This window comes from Bacillus rossius, assembly GCF_032445375.1.
Source record: "Bacillus rossius redtenbacheri isolate Brsri chromosome 4 unlocalized genomic scaffold, Brsri_v3 Brsri_v3_scf4_2, whole genome shotgun sequence".
Taxonomy (NCBI): domain Eukaryota; kingdom Metazoa; phylum Arthropoda; class Insecta; order Phasmatodea; family Bacillidae; genus Bacillus; species Bacillus rossius.
The window spans coordinates 17,915,832-17,940,274 of record NW_026962011.1 but is presented as its reverse complement, the minus strand read 5'-3'; the positions used below and the strand labels follow the sequence as shown (position 1 = coordinate 17,940,274).

Below are 24,443 nucleotides of genomic sequence, written 5' to 3'. Positions count from 1 at the left end.
TGAAACCACCGCCAGCGATACAAATTTATTCACTTTGAAATAAAGAGTTACAACATGAATTTACAATGCTTCCAACTTGTGAGGAATGTTTCTGAACAAAATACAAAATTTCACAGACATTTCACGGCACAAAATGTCCCATAACTAGAAAATTACATCACGTAGGTGGCCCCAATTTCCTTCACACACAATCCAAGCCTTTTACATAAGTTAAGACATCACATTTTTCAGGATTGGCACTGAGATTCGATTACCTTAATCCCGAATTGGATCTTTCAAGTTCTGGATGGTGCGTGGTGGGTCACACAGGACGATTTCAGATTCCAATGAACCTAAACAAAAAAAAACACACACACACACACACACACACTGGAGGGTCAGAGGATATTGGACGTCAGGAAATGTACCCGTTCTTGGTGATGAGATGACCAGGAAAGATATTTTGAAGCGCGTTAATGGAAATCTGCGAGGTATGGCGTGCAGCCCCGTCTTGCTGGAAAAAAATGTGTGTGCAGTTACAAGATCAGCAAGCTGTGACACTTGGAAATGGTTCAACATGTGAGCATAAAGTTCTGTATTCACAGTAACAGCATTGCCGTGATCGTCTTAAAAAAAATAAAAGGACAAATGATTCCAAAGGATAATGCGCCGTAACACACTACCACTTTCTGACTGTGAAATGGCTTTTAATAAAGCATTTAAGGAGTTTTCACGTATCCAGTATATAGAGTTTTGCTTGTTAACAAAGCCTGACACACAAAAATGGGCCTCATCGCTCATGATCAGTTTGTCGCACAGGCCAGGTTTGTCGTTCATGAGTTCCAACAATTTCCGGCTGCCACGTAGCTTTCATTTTTATTTTTTGAAAAACGCCTTCACGGAAAAAGCGCGTTGTTCACCGGTCCACGACGCCATCTTGACTGAACACCGATACCAAGGTCAATGACAAAGGTTTTTTGTCCAGATGGCACCACTACCGTTTTCTGATTCCCAAGGTTGCCAAATCACCAGTTTCACTGCCGCACCTGCTACAACTAGATCAATTTATTTTGTGATGTGAATAACTACAGATAATTATTGAGGTAATATTTTCCTTTGAAAATGTTTATTAGTTTTTGAAAATAAAAAACAATTAAGAGTGGAAGACTATTAAACTGATTGCCTAATAAACAATGTCTCGAGTTTTCTTAAGTCAAGCTTCCTGGTACGTTCCACTATCTGCATTGTTTTTTTTTAAATAAAATCAACTGTGGTTCATATTAATTTTATTTGCGAAAAGTCTCATAACACGAAAGTCCCAGTAATCGACTGCTAGTATTTCCCGGTCAATGATAAGTGACGAAAATTTTTATTTTGTAATTGTAGATGTTTATTTTTTGTATTTATTATATATTTAATACATACCCATTAATCATTTTTTTACGTTGCCAGAGTCTCGAAGTAATTAGATAGTCGCAAAAAAAAATAAACCTCATCGAGGGTTTTAGTTCGGAGGTAGGTGCGAGTGATTGAAGCGGTAGCACCGTTACAGCTCGCATCTCGCGGGTTGATCTACCCACCATTACTAGAAAAAAAAATTAAAAAAAAATAAAACCACGCAGTTCTAATTGAATCGCTATTTCCGCTCCGATCGCATGTCGCAGGGCAATAAAGAACAGACAACGTTCGCACACGCTGATCTCTTTCACCTCTTTACTCCATTAACGGCAGCGCAGTTAGAGCTTGAAGCCACGGAGGAAATAAAAGCGAAGTTATTTTTTTTTTTTGTTTTCAAAAAGGGGGGTACTTGTTTATCCCTAAACGGGACTTTGGTACTCCTCCCCCTAACAAATCACAATTTTTTTTAGTTTGCGTAGTGGCTCTCACTCACCCCTTCTCGCTATCTTGTTTATGACTTCTGCTCTTACCCCTCCCTCCCATCCATCTTTCTTCTTGTGGGAGGAGCCCGACCGTAAAGCTGTAAAGCCAGCGGACTGCAGGGGTGGATCAGCCCTCTCTCTCTTCGCCAAGCGTCGCGGGCGGTCCAGAGTTGACGTTCCGCACCCTGGTGCGGGCGCCCGAGGCGCATTAAGCTGATGAGTTCCCGCTTTGTTCGGCGACTGGCGGGCTCCGTAATCGATCCCCTGGTGAACTCGCCTTCTCGCGGTCGGGCCAGCACCCCCCGGAGCCCGCGTCGACCGCCACCGAGCTCCGAACACATCGCGGCTGTCCTTGGAGGGGCTTCGGAAACCATTGCGATTGACTGGTTTCACTTGCCCACCGTTTCACACAGCATGTACCTCATGTGTTTCATCATCTTCCTTGACGTGTAAACATTTTAGCTCTCCGAATACGGTCTTCGGTAGGAGTAATTTCGTGAATGGAACGGAAGTCACATTGAACGGTGCTGCCACCTGTGGCTGGTGTTGCGAAACAAAGGAAACCTTATGTATTTAAACAATGTGGGCGATATTTAAATAAAATTCGTTGTCGGAAAACAGGCCAAAAGCCGTCAGGCCTTTTTTTTCGCTTTTATTGGAGCCGTTCCATTATATAGTTAAACCTTTCTGTGAATAGAATGATTTTATAGTCACTGCTTCGGCAGAAAATTCTAGCAGCGGGTGCGGAAACTACGTGTGATTTGCGTCAAGAAATTTAGTTGAAGACACATTTGGAGTACTTTTATCATGCCTCGGCATTGTTTTAAAGAATGGACGACTTGAGGTACCCATCCTCTGACGTTACAGTGCCACGTGACACACGATTAGAGGGGAGGAACTGTGGGAAACAAAGCCATTGTCTAATGCTGTGTATGGCCGCAAGGAAGATTTAATGTATTTCCGTTTAAGCGTTTAAATAATGGTACAATATTGTTTCGTCCCGCATTGCAATAGTTCGTGTTTTACTCCTGAAATAACATTACGCAGCTTTAAAAAATGAACGTTTTAAATAATGTAAATCAAAGATTGCAGGGACGATCGCTCCAGAACAATTCTCAAAGCACGTCCTTGTATGCTCTAATGACTTCGTCGCTGCAGATTACAGACACGTTGTTCGCGTTGTTAAATTTTTAATGAATTTTACATCACATCGCCTAGGAAACTAAATTTCCCCCTTCCACATTTACTTCGTTACAGATCAAATGTACGGCAAGTATGGCGAGAACAAAAAATAAAAGTGCGCACGTCCGAGAACTTTCTAGAAAAAAAGTTTCATGTTTTTGCGGGATATTAACATTGAGATCAATAGAAATTAAAATAAGATTAAAACCATAAGTATATACGGACAGCATAAAGGGCCTGCCACATACGTGCACATCACGTCTGTGACTATTACCTAATTACATATAACACAACTCGGTAATAGATAAAACAAGTGTAGTAAATGAGTTTGACAGGTTTGAACGTATTAATTTTCCTAGCCTTTCATTATACAGTGCATAAGCCGTTTAAAAACACATATAAATCATGAAAATTGTAAACGCCAAGCAAGACCAGCAGCCCGGCCTAGAAGTGGTTACTCTGGAGGGTAGCGGCTTTTCCGCAAAAATTGATAAAAGTCGGAAAAAAGTATTTCTGAGTTCAGTGTTACAATGGTTATAATTATAATATTCTATTCAATATTTTTCTGTTTTTTTTTTTTTTAAATTTACCTCACCATTCCACTGGATTTTATTGCCCTACAAAGTATTAAGTATTTCATTATCAAGTAGGAATTATGATACGCTGTTTTATGGAGGGAAATCCAAGAATTTTAGAAGTACTCATATATTCCAACCTTATATATGCATTTTTTTCATCAAAAGGCCATGACGTTCCTGCATTACCTTATCGAATTATGCGAGTGCCTGCAAATTCAGAGTATAAAAAAATCTATATTTTGTAGTAACTTGCGTTTCTCAGTAAACAAAATTAGAGCAGGCAACACATTTTTAGTTATCACGACTTAATGTAATGGAAGTGAAGAAGGAAATACCTATATCCAAGATATGCAAGTTAAAATTACATTTAAATAACTATGTAGTAGGCTATTGGAATTTTTCAAGCCATTATAATTCGATATCGGCTTCAATATTATGTGATTTAGAATAAAATACAGTGTATACTATTTTTTGAGGATAATTTCGTTGTAGAAGGAATGCGAGTTTTTTTTAAGTTATTTACTGGCAATTATTTTAGTAGTCAGCCAACAGTTTCTATATAATCAATGCATTAACATTGCAACATTTCCACACAAAACGTAATTCAAAACTATGTGCACTGCTTTACGCACATTAAGCCTGAGGGATTTCAAAACAATAAAGGTGTTCCTCTCCACGATCGTAATTGTAAATTAAAATCTTCTCTTATTAGATACTCACACTTCTTTAAATATCTTGAGGAAACATTAAAATAATAATAATGTTTATAAAATAAATGTTTTCAAAAAATAAATAGTTATTTACATTTATTTAATTTTCTTAAGAAATTAACATTTGACGTCTCTCAATTAACTTAAAATTTATAAATTTCCGTGATATACTATATTTAATATGAAATAATGGAATTTTTTTAAATCCTACTGTCTCTTCCGATTTGCAAGTAAAAATTAGTAGACAAAAAAATTATCGATTTAGTGAACTATAATGAATTCTGTAGTATCTAATAAAATGAAAAGGCTGTCAAAAGTTTTCCAACTAAAACAATGTGTATTTGATGATTTGTAGTCTAACAAAAATATATTTTACTTTGAAAACCATGCATTTAAAACGCAAGTTTAATATTTTTTACTCATGTTCATAAATTCATGAAATACACGGGTTTGAGGGACTGAAAATATTTTAACTTTATTTTATATTTCTGGGAGCTATGTCATTGTTTCTTTAGCCAATGGTGTAATTTTCGTGAAATTGTAACTTTCTTTCGTTTGGTAATACTATTCCCCGAATTTATGTAGCCTATTTAAGAGCTGGGTACATAACTCAAAAAAAATATATAAGATAATTACTACTCTGGGGGAAATTAAACGTTAAAATCCGCGAAAGGAATGGAATAATTATGCTAAAACATGTTTATCCCTTGTAGAGAAATGGGCATTGTAGATTGTCTCGTTGTACAGAACTGTACTTTGAAGATTGCTTCATTTTATAAAAACTAACCGTTACAGGTTACTTAATTGTATAAAACTGCGCGTTGCAGATTGAATATGTTAAAAAAAAAATTGGGCTTGCAGGTGGCTACCTTAAAAAAACCCTGCTTAGTTAAAGTTGCCTCTATGTTATAAACTGCACTTTTCAAGTAAAAAAAAAAAATTGGGTCTTGTTGGTGATTTCCTTAAAGGAAAAAACCTTCCTAGTTAATGTTGCCTCTATGTAATACACTGCGCGTTACAAGTAACCTCTTTAAAGATCTGCGGGTTGCAGATTGTCTCTTTGTACGGATCTGCTCGTGCAGATTGCTTCCTTGTACAGAACGGCGCGTTGCAAGTTACCTTATTTGTGTATATGACTGCGCGTTGCAGGTTGCCACCTTGTACATTACTGCACGTTGCAGATTGCCCTCTTGTATACAGAACTGCACGTTGCAGGTTTTCCCCCTTGTACGGAACGGCGCGCCGCGGGGTTACCTGCGACTGCACGTTGCAGGTAGCGGCCTTGTACACTCCTGCAGGTTGCAGGTTGCCCCCCTTGTACGGAACTGCGCGTTGCAAGTTGCCCCCTTGTACGGAACTGCGCGTTGCAGGTGGCGTGGATCAAGGCGGACACCAAGGCCATCCTGGCCATCCACGAGCACGTGATCACCAACAACGCCCGCCTGTCCGTCACGCACAACGACTACAACACGTGGACGCTGAACCTGCGCGGAGTGAAGCGCGAGGACCGCGGCCAGTACATGTGCCAGGTCAACACGGACCCCATGAAGAGCCAGGTGAGCAGGGCATTCCCTCGGGCGGCGAGGGGCACACTCTCTCTCTCTCTCTCTCTCTCTCTCTTTCTCTCTCTCTCTCTCTCTCTCTGTCTCGCCACATGGCAGTTGCAGATATCTTGATACCGCTTGCAATACAGCCCACGTGCTCATTTTGTTTTTTAAAGTGAAACTTCTCTGCTAAGAGGTACACAATTTTTGAGCGTTACGAAAATTCCGATCGCACCAGTTATGTACGTGGTGGTGGAACCGTTAGAGCAGGAGAGTGCGTCAGCGGCGACGCCACTTCAACGCACGCACTAGCGGTTGAATGGGAAGACGTAAAATGGGAGGATAGGTACGTAGCGTAGCATTCTACATAATGTGCTAGTTGTAACGGCCGGAAGGAGAGATGGAAGGGGAGAGGTAGATATTACGCAGCAGTGATGCTACGGAACTATCATAACGCCGTTTGCTTTTGTCTACTCCTCAATTTTTTTTTAATTTGAAATAATACTCGCGTTCTTATTATTCTCAATTATTATTTCTTTTTCAATAAAAAATTACTAATAATTTATCTCTATGTATACCTACTAAGCAAGAAGTTTCACTCTTGTCACCCGTAGACTCCACGCACAAACAATTTTTTTTTAATATGACATGGCATAGAATGTAGATTTGGCTACCGGTTAAAGTCAACACTTGTGAACTGGTGTGGTTGTCATGAAAGTTGTAGTCGCTCGCGAGAAATAACAAGTTATTTCCCCGCGACGCTTTCAGACTAGAGACAGTTATTAAATATGTGGTTTCAACGAGATATAATTATTTATGCCTTAAAATGCTAAAAATTGGCGTTAATTTTTCACAATTAGAATTTTAGCCAAAAGATGGAAAAATCCAAAAATAATGGGGGCGGAAAAAAACGCAAACTGTGAAAAAAACTACAGCTCATTTATATTTGCCTGAAAAAAAAAAGTTTAAACTGCTTCATTGTGTTATCAGTTTCTATCATTTTGAACCAGTTTTTTTTTTCAGAACAGGGGGACACGACATCGGAAATTTACTTCGGGATGAGACTCGGTGTATTAGTAGTACACCTACAGCATGTTCACCACTTAAAATAATAACGCGCACTGGATAGCCAACTACGAGAAAAAAAAAGCCTTTTAAAATTTTAGCACAGTTGCACTCTGGCCAAAGGCGCAGTGGTCCGGGCGCTCGGGTTTCTATTCTCGCTGACGGACACATATTATAATTTTTTTTAATAAAAAAAATCGTTTAATAAACCAACTGTTGACAAATATTACTAATATTAATACATATATTTTTATGTGCTGTAATTTATTTTTATGTACTCTGTCATTTCTGTGTTGTGATTGGTCGCCGAGGTCACGCACCTGCCTCTTCCCGGCATGGTGGACGCAGATCCGTAGCCTCGTCGTTGGTCGTCACTTCTTGGGCATCTGCGAGAGTAAGAGCGCGAGGGGCGGCTCGCCGAATCAGCATACTTATCATTAGAGACCGGAAAAATTCGCGGGTTCAATGACCTGTAGGATGAACTCCATAGCTCTACGTACACTCGGTCAAATGTCACCCACTCATTGGCTGCTGTCTTGCGAGACGTCCCAACGTAGCAGCCTGTGATTCGATAAAGCTATGGTTGGGTGTTTCTCATTAGCCCAGAGTCATCCATGTGAGTTGTGAGCCAATAGCAGAGGCAGCACTGAGATATAACTATTTCTTTTTGAGCCTATCGCGAAATGAATTCGCGAATTTTTCCGGTCTCTACTTATCATGTAGTGTTGAGGAGATCTTCAAGCCCGTGGTCCAAGATCGTGCTAAGGAACGATTGGATGAGGGTCTGGCAAAACAGAATGAACCTCCACTCCAATCACGGCCAACGACAGGGACCAATCACAGCTAGGCTGTGAATGGCCGTATAGATAGACACTGTGCGAGGGGAAAAAAAGGCTTCGGATAAGGCTGCAACAAGGCATGCCGAAATTTCAGGATGATCAACATTTTCACGAAATTAGTCAAAACTTAGAAGCTGAGAAGTAGTTATGACTCGTTTCCTCTAGTACGATCATGGTTTAAATTTTTTTGGTGTGTCTGTATTGCTAGTTGTCACATATCAACGGTAATTTAAAATTATTTTGGGAAGCGTAAAGAATTATTCACATAAATAATCTTACCTTAAGTGTCATAAGGTGTGTCCATTTTTTTTTCTGCTTGTGTCATCAAGAATATGATTATGATAAAATTTAATTTATGCTTCTTAAGTATTTATGTCACTGAAGGTAAAAACAAAAGTTAAGGTGACAGTTCTCGCCGTGTTTCTGTATGGTGATAGGAATTTACTTTTTATACTTTAATTTATAATAAAGACAGTTTTATGTCAATTTCCTGTATATTTGTAATATTTTACATTCTACCTAATGATTCCGTACCGCTAAAACTTATTTCCTAAAAACTAAGTAACATTTTAAAAATTGATCTGAGGATATAAGCTTAAGAATCTTCATTTTATCGAGTCTTGGAACGTTGAAGTTCAAGCTTTTCATATAAAAAGAAATAGCTGACAAAGCATTTTATAATAAATATATTTTGACCACAAAACTTGTTTGAGTCAATAAAATGTTTTGAAACAAACAGTGATTCATATTTACAGTAATTTATCAAAATACTTATTTTTCTGTTATATTTAAAATATAAAGTTTCAATTCGCCTTTGTTAAATTTTTCGCAGAGGACGAAATAATGATCATCGCAAGTTGATTCTCGGGTAGGTCTAACATATGTGATTGTTGCCAGTTTTAAAACTAGTTAGGAAAAGTTAAACTACAACAATAGTTTTTTTAGAACATAAAATGATTATTAACTATGGTAAAAAAAAACGCATATGTTTTTATACAGCATTGCACCATTACTGCATGAACGTGTTTAAAACCATTTTATTTAAAATTATTTAAAACCTTCAGATGAGTAACAATTCTTTATTGTCATTGAAAAAAATTTGGCCCTTTTTTTACTTATAGATACCAGATAAATAATTATTTTACTTTTCTATGTAGTATAATATATTTTAATTAGTCTTTTTGAGAATATTTTTGTGTACATAAATATAATTTGATATTTTTTTTACAAAAATTTGTAGGCGTGCATCTTATAAATATTTCCCTGCTCTCTCTCTCTCTCTCTCTCTCTCTCTATATATATATATATATATATATATATATATATATATATATATATATATATATATACCTAAATATTTCCAATTTAATATTTCACTTATTTGCAAAAGAAAGAATAATGTAAATCAAACAGGAAATCAATTCAAAGTGTTAACATTGAATATTTTATTTTTTGAGCAGTAAAATGACTTGTATGGTTCGAAGTGGATATTTGAGACAAATGTGATTTAGGAATGAACTGTGTTCGGCCTCAGAGCGTGCGGACTTGTGGCCTTGAATGAATCCTGCAGACGGCGTTCCTGGAAGTGGTCATCCCGCCCGACATAATCTACGAGGAGACCTCGGGAGACCTCATGGTCCCAGAGGGCGGGTCCGCGAAGCTGGTGTGCAAGGCCAGAGGCTACCCCAAGCCCAAGGTGGTCTGGAGGCGGGAAGACGGCGGGGAGATCATTCTCCGGGGAGGACCTTCCTCCAAAACCAGAGGTGCGTGGCTATTCGACCGTTTACTTCACTTAACAACTCCACTTACACGAACGAAATTTTTCTTAATTTCATATTTGGATTATCCTTACTATATAACATACCAAAACCTGCACCTGTTTGGAGCGAATTCTCCCATTTCATACGGACTTTCTTTTGAGATACATTAAACTAATGTCTACTTAAAAAATTTGTATTCTTCCAGTTTACATTACTAAGTACATCATGATTTTCTCACTGTAAAAATAATGTAAGTCTAAGTAAATGGAAGTTAATCTAATTACCAAGCATAATTTCAGGAAAATTCAGCCCCATTCAGTAATCAATCGTACGGTTTTACCAATAACACTTAGAATAATTTACAATTTTTTATTATTATTTTGTGTATTTTTTATATGAATCTAGTTTTGATGGAAGTATAATTTAATTTACCAACCGAGTCTAAACGCGAAAAGCTTTATTTTTTTAGGCATCAAAATTTGTTTTTGTTTACCTACTTTCTTCTACCAAATGTCTGAAAATCTACTCAGTTGTCATTTCAAGTACTTAGATTTTTCTTTTACCTTTGCGAATTTGTTTGCTAAAAATTTTAATATTCTTTTGTTTGCAGAGTAATACAAATTTGTAACTGCTTTCGGCAGTAATTTGCACGGACTATGTATGAGAAAAGCATGCTTGTAAAAAGTTGATTTTTATTATTAATGAAAAGTTTTACATCATATGAAATACATTCCAGAGTTTAAAAAAATAAATTAAAGAGCAAACTTCACTCTTTAATAAACTGTAATATTCAAGTGCTCTCTTTTCCCACTCCAGTAAAAAGGAATCTGTGTTGCTGTAGTAAGGTTTAATTAGTTTTAATTATTTTTCCTCTCATAAACTTACGTTATACTTTCTTAAAGATGGTTTCAGTTTTGTGAACAAATTTTCTGATTCTTTTTTTGTAACTTTATTTATACATAATAGTTTGTTTCCATTTTCAGATGAATACTTAATATTTTTATACCTGGTTTACAGTTACCTAATATTAATTTAATAATAAATTGTAAAGTTTTTATCTGAAACTTTTACATGTAATTAATTTATATTTATCACTGTGTTAAAAATATTTTGGGTCTGTATGGCTTTGCTATAAGGAAAAAGTTGTTTAAAAACCCTGTTATTTTTATCCATTTTACTCTCATGTATTAAAAGACACTTTTTGTATGTAAATTTCAAAGAAATACTACCTATTGTAGCCGTTACCATGTTGCGACTTTCGGAAAATTTTTACATAGGTTTTCGTTTCATGGTCCACAGACCCCAAAAGTATCGTCAACTCAAAAGTTTTTTTTTATATATATACATACATACATACATACATACATACATAGTGGACACGATAACTGACGCAATTTTTCACAAATCACTTCTAAACTGATATAAGATCTGTTAGTGAATAATCTCAGTCTAGTTCGTTGATGGGCAATATCCGACAAAAGGGATGTTTTTTTTTTTAAACATAAAAATCGCTGTAACTCCCATAGTATGAAAAATATCAAATTAATTTGAACGTGTGATAACTTTGTCTTAAAATGTTTTTGATACGACCAACCATAACTGCAAGGGGTTGAGAAAACTATGGTTAGAGGAAAAAAAATCATAACTCTCTTCGTAGGAACAACATTTAATTCTTACCAATTATGTATTAATTTTAATTTTTTTAATTGAAACCTTTTATTTGAAACAATTTTTTTTAGACGAACCATTGCTGCAAAGGGTTAACATAATAATGGTAGACTAAAAAAACTCATTACTCCCTTAGAAGGTACATTTTCAAATCCGTTCAAATTGTAAATTTTTCAATTTTTATCTAAAACGTTTGTCTGAAACAATTTAGGATAAGATGAGCCATTGCTGCACAGGTTTGAAAAAACAAGGTTAGAATAAAAAAATAATTGCCTTACCATGTACACTGCCAAATTAGTTCACATTTATTGTAAAACCTTTAATTATTATCTACAACTTTTGTCTGAAATAATTTTTTATACGACCTACAATGACTGCAAGGAGTGAAATAAACAGGGGTTTAATGACCAAAAATGTATAGCTCCCTTATTAGCCACACTATCAAATCCGTTCAAATTGTTTATAAATATTATAATTTTTATCTTAATCTTTGGTCTGTAATAATTTTTTATAAAACAAACCATTATTGCAAAGGGTTGAAGAAACCTTGGGTTTGAATAAGAAAATAAATAAAAATTCCCAACCATAAATACCTACTACCGAATCCATTCTTTTTTGTTTTGTTTAGCATTCTAAATATTGACTAAAACTCTTGTTAAAATAATTTTTTATCCAACAAACCATTACTGCAAGAATTGCATTACTGAACTGTATTACAAAAATGTGGTTGAATGTAAAAAATGATACGTTCTTTAAATGATTCATGTAATGTAGAATTTTGATTTAATTAATTTTTTTTGACATAAGCCATTGCAGTGCAACTCTAAAAGCGTTTGTCCAAAAAAACTGCATTAAATTAAAGAAATATGTATATTACTTTTTCAAATAGATTAAATATCAAACTCATTATAATTTATTGTATAAATTCACAACTTCATCTAAAACTTTTGCTGAAACAATTTTTGATGAAAAGAATTATTACCATAAAAACAGAGGTTGATATTGAAAAAAAAATTCAAAATTTATTACTTTCAAATTCATTCGAATTTATTTTTAACCATCTTAATATTATCTCAAACATTTGTCTAAAGCAAATTTTTATACGACCACTCATTAGTTCAAGGTATGAAAAATAGTGTGCATGAAAAATGAGCAAATATTTAATGGACCATTTTGTAATATTGGAGAACATAAATAGATAATGTACATTAAGTTTTTGATTTGTTCCAGAATTTTATAGAAGTTTCTAAAATATTTACAGAAGAAAAAGTTACTTCTAAAACTACTTATGCCTGTAGGCTGTGCCGAAAGGAATTTTTTTTGACACTTATGTTATGAAGCGATCCAAAATAATATTTAAACCATTCTTCAGTATTTTTACTCATTCTGCCGAAAAAAACATGTTGCTTTCCAAAATCTTTAGCTAAACAATTTAGTTTTGTAATTTTGAGTTTATTGGTTTAAGAAAAACTTGGGCATGTATGTGGATAGCTTTTATACTACTGATCCTACTTTGATCAGAATTACAATTAAATTTTTTAAACTGTGGACATATATGTGTGTTTTGGTGGTATTTTCAGTCTCTTCAGTGGAGGGAGAAGTTTTGTCTCTGACGAAGGTGACGAGATCTGAGATGGGCGCCTATTTGTGCATTGCAGCCAATGGAGTGCCCCCGTCTGTCAGCAAGAGGATGATGGTCCACGTTCATTGTGAGTGAAAAGTCTATTAAAGTTCCTAATTTGTACCAAACAAACTTGTTATGTTCCATATAAATATATCACTTGCAGTTAATACGAACTTTGTACAACAATTAAGCTTAAATTTATATTCATGCAGACGCGGTTGTGAAGAAGTTACATTCCAACCTTTAATTGAAACATTGGGGATTAAGGTTAACTCTGTTATTATTTACGCTTGTAATAAAATATACATAATTCGCCTTGATGTTGCTTTTAAGATCACATAATTTATTAAAACATTAATAAGATATATATATATATATATATATATAACTGTTAAGTTTAATGTTTAGTTGAACACGACATGTGTTAACCATACACTCACAAATATTTATGCAATCTATTTGTATAACCTTACATTTTAGACATAAAGAAAAATCTTCATTATTAAAGACTCTTTAAAGTGTAAATTATTTACACTCGTTGAAGATATAAATACAATTGCATTACCTAAGATACTAAAAAAATATATTTTTAAATTAATTATTTAAAAATGTATAAACAACATTAACAAATGCTGAATCAACATTTGCCATTTTGACCAGTGGCCACTAAAGATATAGTCATGTAAATGGGATTTTCCATGCAGCATACCAAAGTTCTTGGTCATATGGAGAGGGTTTCAGTGATATTTCGCTTACAGTCCACTAGTGAGTTGTGGAAAATCATAAATGGGTTGAAACTAAAAGTAATATTTTAAATAATAATAATGTGCTATTATGTATTAGACTAGGTTTAAAGATCAAGAAACAATAGCTCGTGCCATGAGAAAGAAAATATTATTTGCAGAAGCCTCGATAATACACAAGTCTTTGCGTCGTTATGAAATAATCCTGCATACCTGTAACGTAGGAATTACGCAGAGCTTGTAGTGTCTGAAGGAGGCCTATTGTGTCGCATGAATGAGTTACGGCTTCAAGTATCATACACGTAGGAGTCATTATAGAGGTGATGAAATAATAATTAAACATTGAAGTTATGAATATGTGGGAGGGAAACGTGAGTATTCAAGGAACGTACACCAGCCCAAGACTTCGTCCGATGTGTTCCCCACTTAAGAAAAACCGAAGGTTTTTTCCCCTACACTGTAAATTTTTTTTGTAAATAAAACATAAATGTTCATGTTTAAATTACAGATATTTGTACATACATGAAAACAACAATTACGCTACTAAATAGTGTTCGCAGTAATACTGGGTTCAATTTCTTACCCGAGCATTTAAATTTTGTGTTGTCTCAGTACCTCCCATAGTTAAGGTTATTTGTAAACCGTTCCCTAAATAGCTTTCCAGTGTAAAATGCGCCTATTAATAAGCATAATAAAACAAAATAATGTCCAATGATTGATTATTTGATAAATTTTTCGATGGATTAAAAAAAATTGCTTCAATGAAAAGTCAATTAAAATACAAAATTATGATCAATTTTCGTAAGATATACTTAGTATTATCTCGATAAACTTATCTCATAGATGTAAAGATAACCATAGCCATGTGTTGAACAAAGTTACATACTACCTGTTGGTAAATGGTTTCCAAAGGAATCTTTTATAAAAGTACTTTTTTTCTGTTATTCCGGTGATCACTTGGTTGGGAGGCAAGTGATGTAACCTCATCACTTCACCACTCATACCTATATGTTTTATATTGCCTGAATGGAAGCAATTCTGTGTCTAAATGTTGGGCTTCTTCGAGTGTTGGGTACCGTGTTACCAGTAGGAGACACATGACGCTACAGTGGGATTGTAAAAGGTAAGTGACCGCTCTTGAAAAACATCGGGTCAGTAAGTTCATCAAACTGTCACTTATTGGTTACACAATTCTAATGTTGGTATTTCTGACCAATATTTTTGTGGGTAGCTAAATAATAATTTCGTACACATGAAAAAAAAATTCTCAATAGATTTTGTGAGTATAAAGTTTGTCTCCTTTATTAGGTCTATCTTCAAAAATATGTATGTCAAAGGACATTACAAATTTTTATTACTTGATAATAAGTGTACTTTAGTGGTTTTACGCAATAATAAACAGTTTAAATAATTTAATTCGAATAAAATACATCAAAATTAAATTCATAATTTTTTTAATTAAAGCCATCAGATTAATTAATTGTACTTTTTTTTTATCAAAATTACAATCATAATATAAAAATTAAATTTTTAAAAATTGCCGTATGTAATTACTTTTTATTTGTGGTTTTTCCATTTCGAAAAACTGTATACTTGTTATGTATTTTTGTTTATCTTCACCGTTTACATTCGCTACGGTTGTTGATCAATAATTTATACAATTCGTCGATGTTCCTAAATAAAACTTTTGAAAATAGAAATACATCATATTTTTGTAAGCAGTATTAATTTCCACCATATATAGTCTGAGCTAATGTGTTATTAAAATTTAAATTATCATAACAATGTTAAATACAAAAAAGTGGTAAGCTTTACAATGGTTACTATAACACATAATTTTGAAATTATTTATGGTAACAAATGGGGTAGAAAGGATAATTTCTTTTCACGGGGAAGTGAAGTATTGTCCTGGAATGAAGCACTTACCGGAGTTTCCAGAGATGGGACAAACTTTCCAAGCTGTTTTTTTTTTCCTTTTGGTAGCGAAGAACTGAAGACTAGAGTTTCGCAGTGAACGAATGTTCAAGAAGGTTTGCCGGATAGAAGCTAAAGGGAGGAGAAAGAGAAAGGAATGCAAGGACCAAAGAACACAAAAATAAATGGCTATTTGTATTTCTTCATGCATACGAGCGCAGGCAACTTAAAAGTTTAAGTTTCACGAAGAAGGGTTGGCACAAACATCGTTTTTAGAGTCGCGTCTCTTAAGTCATGATAAGGAGAAGTTCCATGACTTAGTTTTACTAGATGCCTTACAGTCATGTTCACTCAAAGACTCAGAGCGTTTTCTTTTTACCTCAGCCCTTTCCTGTTTTCAGTTTTCCATCAAGGAGAACTTTGGGAGTTATTGACGAAGAAAAATCTAAACACTTTTATTTATTAAGTGTTCTTTCAGATACAATTAAATAGAAAGTAAAATTAAAGCAGTTAAATAAACAGTTACTCAATTAGAAAACGATTAAAAACAAAAAAATAAGGGATGTCAAACTCTTTATAAAAATTGGTTGCTATATACTTTGAGTTTGCACGTAGGGTGAACTTCCAGTTCTATCTCCATATAAAATGTATAAAGTATTATTTGACAATGAGGAGAAACCTAGATAGAAACATTAAAAATATTTGTTTCGATAAAAACAGCTTGTTTTCGCTTCTAAAGTTATTTTCCCAGAGATCTGTGAACTTCCCTTTTTAAAAATGTTTTGGAAAAAAACACTTATATAGTCAAAGCCCGAATATTTATTTATAATTCATTGCATTCATTGACATTCCTTATTTAAATTGAACACAAAAAAGCAGAGAAATTATTTCGTACAAATGCTAGAAAAACTACCTATCGCCAATCAAGCAAAAGGGTTGGTCTTGTAAACATGCCTGCTTTAAGACCGATAATCAAAATAACTTCAACCGTCTGAGATTATTTTAATTTTTTTTTTTTCAAATTATGCGTGACAAAAATTCTATTGGCTTGTCAGTAATAGAGAATGATTTGTACGTACGTGTACTTAATTAGGCAAAGCATTAAATGTAAAATTGAATTATGATATTTTTCCAGTGTTCCTTTATCAAAGCACTTTTTCTTGCTAAGATTATTTTTTTTTCCTCCCCCCGTCCAGTGCTAGAAGCAGGAACTCCCACTCAAAGTAGGACACGCAGAAGGGTTCTTGCGGAAAGTGCCTAACGAGTTTGTGATTCCGTATCTCGGCCGCAACTTCGGTATTGAAGTTCCTCCCTTACTTTCCCCGCATGTTTTCTCTCGAGGAGGGTGTCGGCTCTCCGATACCAGCGCGCGCGTGTGGAAACAAGCCAAACAAGTTTTCGGGACACGACTTCTCGAAACTCATCCTCCCTCTGTATTTTTCTGCGTTCCGACCTACGGTTGCGAATATTCCTACTACGTTCACATCAACCCGTAGGCCTAACGCAAAGAAAAAAAATATTTTAACATCTGGAAATGGAATCCCGTATCACAAAACTTACAAATATTCCTCTATTTTAACTTACAATTTTATTAGTGTTACTTTTATTTGTTCAAAAATAATTTCATAAAAAATCAAGAAACAAAATTAAACTAACAATATCGTTTCCAAAATATTGTGTTGACAGTTCACATTTAATAAAGAACAATTCAGGGAAATATTTTAGTAAAATAATTGTATATAAGTAACAAGCCGTACCAAAATATATTGATTTCAACTATTTGTTCCTGTTATTTGATTTTTTTAAATTAAAAATATTAAAAAATATTTTTTATTTATAATTGTTTGAAAAACCGATTGCAAAATAGTAGCCTATCATGTTTGAAAAAAAAACAACTAACATCAGAACCAATAAAGGAGTATGTTGTATTATATTTTAAATTATAATAACGATGTTAAATAAAGACAGGTGGTTAGCTTTATAACTGAATGCTAGCAGCATATTGAAATTTATTTCTCAGTTCTCTGTAAAAAAGAGGGTAGTGGAATAAAAGTTAGGTTTTGTATTTACATTTTAATGAGAATCGAACTTTGATTCCGTTATTTTATTTATTCAGCCGTGGAAACTTTCGGGCAGTGATGAGATTCTGACGAATGGGTATCAATGAGAATTTGATTATGAACATCAGCAGCAGTGGAATGTTTATCGTGATTTAACTTTATATCTTGGACACATGCCACTGTTGGTTAACGTATATTGTAGAAAAAAAACCAGCGTAAACCTGCAATATATTATGTAAAATCAGTTCTTCCGATTGCAAGATTCATTCAAAGAACGCTTGTACGTGAAAAATCAGATGTGTGGTTTATAATTCAGTGTTCTACAAAAATATTTTTCCCACTGCCATGCTCAACCAGTCATAATCATGTATTAACATGCGGGGCATCTAGTATACACTGTTAGTGAACACGCTCCTTATTTAGTCATTTTTAGGGTTGAGAGATAAATTTTACAATTTATATTTTACTTGTTGAAACATTGGCAGTGCTTTTATTAAAGAAAATAACTTTAATGATATTTTTTACTCCTATAGATTTGGTTCAGTCCATATTTTAAGGCGAGGTTTATAGCTTAGCGTAAAATCAGGTCATTTCTGTTTGGCGGTTAGAGCTACTGAGAAATATGGGTGTTTTGGTCGTGGACGTTGAAAATAAATTCTAAAAAAGTCCTTCCTATTTCGCTTTGCAGCTTTTAGAAAAAAAAAATATTACCAGAGATTTGCAATCCGAGCACGGTGAGAAGGGCTGCAAGGGCCGGTGGAAGAAAGGGCTAGGGGGGGGGGGGGCGGGGAAGAAGAGTTAAACCGAGCTCCTAATGTGCCCGAGAGGGGAAATCCGCCCGTATCGCTCTCTGGCATTTCAGTCACGTGATCGTCTGTTAGGTGGAGCTAGAAGTGCCGTCTTTGGCGGGCATGGACCCATACCTCTTGGAGCGTTGACCCAGCGACTTTGGAGAACGACTCCGCCTAGAATTCACCAGTTTTTATATCCACCTAAAATATGTAGGTATGTATCATTAAATGTTAAAAATGATTTCCCGATAACCCTTACTGCAACCATAACTCTTAAAAAGCAGAAATCATCTAATTATAAGCATTCAATAAACTTTTACCCCAACAACTGGTAAACACATATACACAAAAACCACGATTGCAATACAATTTCTTCTTCAAAGGAATTGAATTTATAGCTTCGAATCTTTCCAACATAGTTTGATTCAATTCGAAACATATGTTCGCGTACTCAATATATATTTTAACATTTACATGACGATTTAACTTCAATTACGAACATTAACTTAGGACAAAAATGTATACTCGTTAAGCTGAGAAACGTTAAGTCAAGGGAAATTAATATAATTTAGCGAGTAGGTACTTTAACTCTGTGAAACTCGCTCGTCTCTGTTGTTGAAACTGGCCTTTTCAAGCGCGTCGGTTTCCATGTTCAATCAACTGCACGCGTTGAGTGGCGGGAGTGGACCTGACCCTGCGGGGAAGATGATTGTCCCTTGAGGTGTCGGAGCTGTTGCCGGCTCTAGTATCCGAGACATGATCCAACTGGATCACGGAATGGGTGCAAGGATGCGAATATATAGCCTCTCCACACCAAGTGGCAATCCTCTGCCTCCACGTGGGCACCGCTGTTGGGGGATAATCGTGGTGACCATGTTGGGATGGGTAGCCTCAACCTCTGGTCATAGCATCGCCTTAGCTGAAGAGGACAATGTCGGGCGTAACCCTGCAGCAGTGCGTCCTCAATTGCATGTATGTGACCAGAAATGGTGGATTGGCTGAATCTGCGGGCAACAGCAGATGCGATTTTATCCTTTCGGGCGGGGGGGGGGGGGGGGGGTTCGACTGCCGAGCCCCGGCGTCTCGGCCCTAAAGGGCCCCATAGTGAATGGATGAGCAGGCCTATAGTAATAGAAGAACCTTGAAAGGCGCCCCTATGTTCGGGTGCACCCGGGCTTAAAAAAGAGCTTTAAACCGCTCGACTAGCTGTGATACGTTCCCCTAGTTCAGTGATCTGGGGTGGGGGGGAGGGAGGTTTACCTAGGCAACCCAGAGGCCCTCCTGCGCACGCACCGTGGTTGTCATTTCTAGTAAGGGCTTCCTGCGATCGCCGCCGGATGAGTTCAGGCACTTCCGGGCCGAGGTACGGCAGGTCGGAGGGTAATCCGAGGAGACGAGGACATCCTGTGGAGTAACTCTGAAGCGTGGCAGTCGGTTAGCAGCTGGCGAACAGTCTGCCGAATCCACGCCAAGTTGGTAGTAGTACGGGAAGAATCCATGAAAGATTGAACGGTGTCCCGCTGAGGTTTCATACAAGGCCCTGGATTCTGATTGGGTAGGACTCATACTTGGGAGTGGTGCTCCGATCGCTTGGAGCAGGCTCCAAGGGTTCCCTAGCGCGATGCGGAGTCGACGTTGTGAGCGACGACACAGCTCCGGTATTAGCATGGATAGCTTGGATAGGCCTCCACCAAACCAAGGGTCCACTGGGTGTTTTGAGGGGTCCCAGCGTGATGTGGGGGATTGGGGAAGGCGCCATCAGTGCTGATAAAGTCTTAGGGCACAGGACACAGCCAACTGTCTGGTTAGCTGAGAGTGGTAGAGGGGCTGAGAAGGCGACTATGCTGGGTTGGTGGCCCTGGACTCTGGTCGGCTCCAAAGCTCTAATACTCTCCCAATCTACAACAGGGAGGGATCCCTAACAGATCCGTATATGAAAAAGCTCTGGAATTATTTTAAAACTGAACAGGAAGTTACTCCCACACTACCCTTCAAGGGTGCATATTGGGAGGGGAACGTTGATTAATGCCGGCCGCAAGGTCGGACTATATCTGCACGCGTTGAGTATTGTACATGGTACATTCCGGTAAAAGTTAAGCTTTTCATTCAAGGAACTCCTACCCTATTCCTCCAGGATCATTTTTAGAAGCACTCATAAGCGGAGTAAGCACTGGTGTTATCTTATGGCATCAATAACCAGTTAGTTTAGCGGTGAAAAATATTTGCTGAACATACACTTGAGTTTTAAGTAAACTTTTGGCGCTCTTAAATATTTCGTTAAAATAAATTACAGCAAAAACCGTATCGCACGTTACTGAAAATAAATTTTAAAAATTCATCCCCATCAAATTATTTTTAAACTTAAATACAAGTGTCAATACAACAAACGAAATAAATGCAGTAGTATTATGCAACCTGCGGGTCGAGGTACAGCTTGACGTTTATATCGTTCACAGAAACAATAAATAAATATATATATATTAGTAAAGTGTTATTGAATTTATATTAAATGCACTGTGGTTGTTTACGGATAGGAAAGTTAACTTCACAGTGAAATGCACAGATAAAGACATCGACGACACGCGGTGTAGCGTAGTTTGATCGACGCCAAAGTGCCGAGATAGAAGAGCGGTACCCACCAGGGCTGACGGTCGGAAATGGAATGCGGCATGTGGGTTTCTTTTCGTTCTTTTTTCTCTCCCCTGCGGCGGGTTTATGGGAGCAGACAAGGAGTGGAGAAGGGTGACTTTGCCCTCTAGCTCCTTGGGATGTCTTCTTGAGCAGAGAGAGAGAGAGAGAGAGAGAGAGAGAGAGAGAGAGATCTCGCGGGAGTACACCTGTTCGGATCCTCCTTTTCCCCGCGTTCTCGTCCGCCTTCGGGACGCGCCGCGATTCCAGCGTAGACAGCCGTCGTCGGAAATTCTTTTTTTTTTTTTTTTAATCTATTTCAGTCTCCATCACTTCCCCACGGCGACCTCTAGACGTCAAAAAGTGCGGCGCGTCGCTCAGTCTTTCGCTACCCGGTTCTGTCATGGCGTCTTCCGCCCGTGTCACTTCAGACAACCTTCTTTCAACTGCAAGTCTTTTCAACACTGTAAATTTCTGTTTTTTTTTTTGACAACGTGAACGTAGATATTGTTACTAACGCAGACGGGACCATAACGCGCACCAGGTTAGGAGCTGGCTGGCGGCCCCGCACGGCCACTGACGTCACGCGCCGTCCACTGACGTAAGGCATGCTACGCGTGCCTGGCCGGATTACAGGATTCCTCGCTACCCATCCCCCTTCAATACCCGTGCACCGACCCGCCTTGGGCTATTGTCATCTTTAGCAGCTTAGGAATTCCGGGCTTAAAAAGGCCGCGCGAGGAGTGGCGTAAATAAGCGTCGCTGTTCTGGGTGTTTCGGGCGTCGGGTCGGCCCGGGATGATGCGACACGTCACAGCCGCTCTCGTCCCTTCAAGAAGGACGCCACGGGTATATAAGCGACGATGCTGGCTTCCGCGGGAGTTCCGAGAGTTCGGTAGAGTTCCGCGAGTGAAGGGAAGTGCGAAATCGGCGAAGAGGGTGAGAGACGCGACAAGGAGCGAAGGGACCGCAAGAGTGCGACTGAGTGGTGCGAGGCTTTGTGTCTGAGGAGAGGCGTGAGGTAAGGGGCAAATCACTGTCGAGCCTAGCTCCAGTGAGGAGTGCGAACTGTGGAATTTGACAGACATTGAGTGACGTGCGAATAAACATTTTTTAATGAAAGTGATTAGTGATCAGACTTTTTAAATACAATTATTTATTAGTAGTGTAAATATTAGTCATTAATATTGCTATATTACTAGATACAAAGATGCGATTGTTCAATAGCGAGGGTACATCACACGACACAGAAATACGGAAACTTAATGAAACTTTAATGAAACTTAATTAGACCATCCCTTACGAATCCTATTCCCCCACATTATACTCGTAACAATATTTATGTAAAAATCACAGATATTTGTTAATCTGGTGAAAAAAAATTATCTTTGCAAAATAGTTGTTGCATTAAACTGGGTTCGGATCCCGATTCGGGTCCCACTACCTCCAATAGTTAAAGTTATTTGTAAACCGTTCCCTGGATAGCTTTCCAGTATTAAACTGCGCTCATTAATAAGTATATCAAAATAAAAATAAGTCAAATTATTTAATATTCTTTTAAACATTTTCCGTGGTTAAAAAATATTGAATGAACCATCCAATAAATATAAAAATATAACCCAGTTTTCATATGTAATACTCAGTATTATGTAAAAAAAAACGGGGTTACCTGTAAAGTCGGTTTACGGACGATAATTTTACGTGATAACGTCATAAGAAAACATTGATAAAAAATTGCCTACTTTTTAATTTTCAAATATTATTTTCAGTTTTTGCAAATTTAATTTAAATAAATTGTTTAAATATAATCACGAAATATTAGTTAAAAAGCCCGCCTTAACCTGTTTGATATTATAGAAGATTTTCTCGCATGGTGGTTGGCCGGTTCTTGCACGCTCGGCTCAGGCGGAACGTGACAATGAGTCATGCTTTTTCGTGCGTGCAGCCGGCGTTCATCGATTTAAAATACGTTATCACGTCAAAAATTATTTTAAAGATTCATACTATAACTATAGCCATGTGTTTTACAAAGGTTCAATATCATTCTTGCAGTATTACAAACTATGTCTGGGCAACTGTTTTTCCAAGAATCTTTTGTATATGTACAAATTTTTTTTGTGTCTCATATGCAGGCTCTTCTATCGTAATTTATGGCCAGAGCCACTATAGTTACGCGTATTCTTTGGCTATCAATGTAGAACTGAGACACATAGAAATTAACTTCACGCCAATGATTGGACTACAGTGATCTTGACCCACCCTTGATGACCTGAAACAGTAATTAACGAGAAGAAGTGGTCAGAAGATCATACTTGCGACTCAACAAATGGCATGATATTGTTATCGACCAATGCGCACTCTAAAATGGCTTGATTATGAACAGGCAAGTTGAATATTACAACCTGTAGTGAAATGAATCCACCTAATAACCGCTACAGTATATGTTTTTCCTTGACGTTGAAACATAGAAAAATTTACCAACGAACAACAGAGTGTGACCGCTATGCCAATATTAAAGTAAATATGTTTATGAATATTCGTCGTTTATAATAACAAACCACAGATAGAATGTAGCATACATTTGGAAATATTTGCTACAAAACGAAAAACGTTTTATAGTGGGATATCTGAAGACACTGTTCTAGATTAAAGGTACCTATAACATGAAAACGCAAAAAAAAAAAAAAAAAAAAAAAAAAAATCATATATTTGTTGGGCCATCTTTCAAAAGATAAATTTTATAAGTTAAAGGAACAAGCATTATTCTGATTACATAACAAAAATATATAAAAGCTTTTGCCTCTTAAAATAGATCATATCTTTGAGTTAGCCTACTGTTTAAAACTAAGGTATGCGAAATGGGACAGGCTCTTTCGGTAGCTGGTTTCTATGTCTCATTATTTATTTTCACTGTAAAATTTTATCCTCGTAAGCTCATTGAGGGAATATTTTTTTTCACAAAAATTTAATTCTTCTTTAAAAACCAATTTGTATGAGATTTGCACAAATTAAGTAAAGGTCTGCATTAATAACAATTATTTGTGATTTTAAATAGACATATATGTTTGGGCGTAAATTTTAACATTTATGCACGAAAAATAATCATAATTAATTTATTTCGTGATATGAAGCTATTGCAAATACAAATTCCTTAAAATAAACCAATAAGAGTGAATGTATTACGCTTTGAAGCTTAACGTGATCAAATGAAAATTGAAAATGAACTTTGTACGAATGTAAGCAATGTATATTTTGAACAGAACATTTCTGAAATAGGAGTTTGTTTCAGGAAGGTTGTTATGTATTTTGATATCTAAGTATATTTTTATGAAATTTAGATTTTTTAAAGCGCGTGGATTTGATTTTTAATCACTTAGAGAAATACATTAAGAATATACATTTAAATTTCTTTTTTGTTTGAAGGAATACATACTGACAACTATCAGAAATGAAAAACAAAAAACAGTCGCTTTTATAT

General features: G+C 36.3%; 1 protein-coding gene across 1 annotated transcript in view; it reads left to right on the top strand.

The window, feature by feature from the left end:
* LOC134542320 (lachesin) overlaps positions 1-24,443 on the top strand; it is a 588,254-nt gene that overhangs the window by 496,328 nt on the left and 67,483 nt on the right. Inside the window, exons 5-7 of the mRNA XM_063386470.1 lie at positions 5,700-5,885; positions 9,348-9,540; positions 12,786-12,914. Coding sequence (XP_063242540.1) covers positions 5,700-5,885; positions 9,348-9,540; positions 12,786-12,914 — 508 coding nt within the window. The remainder of the gene's footprint in view (positions 1-5,699; positions 5,886-9,347; positions 9,541-12,785; positions 12,915-24,443) is intronic.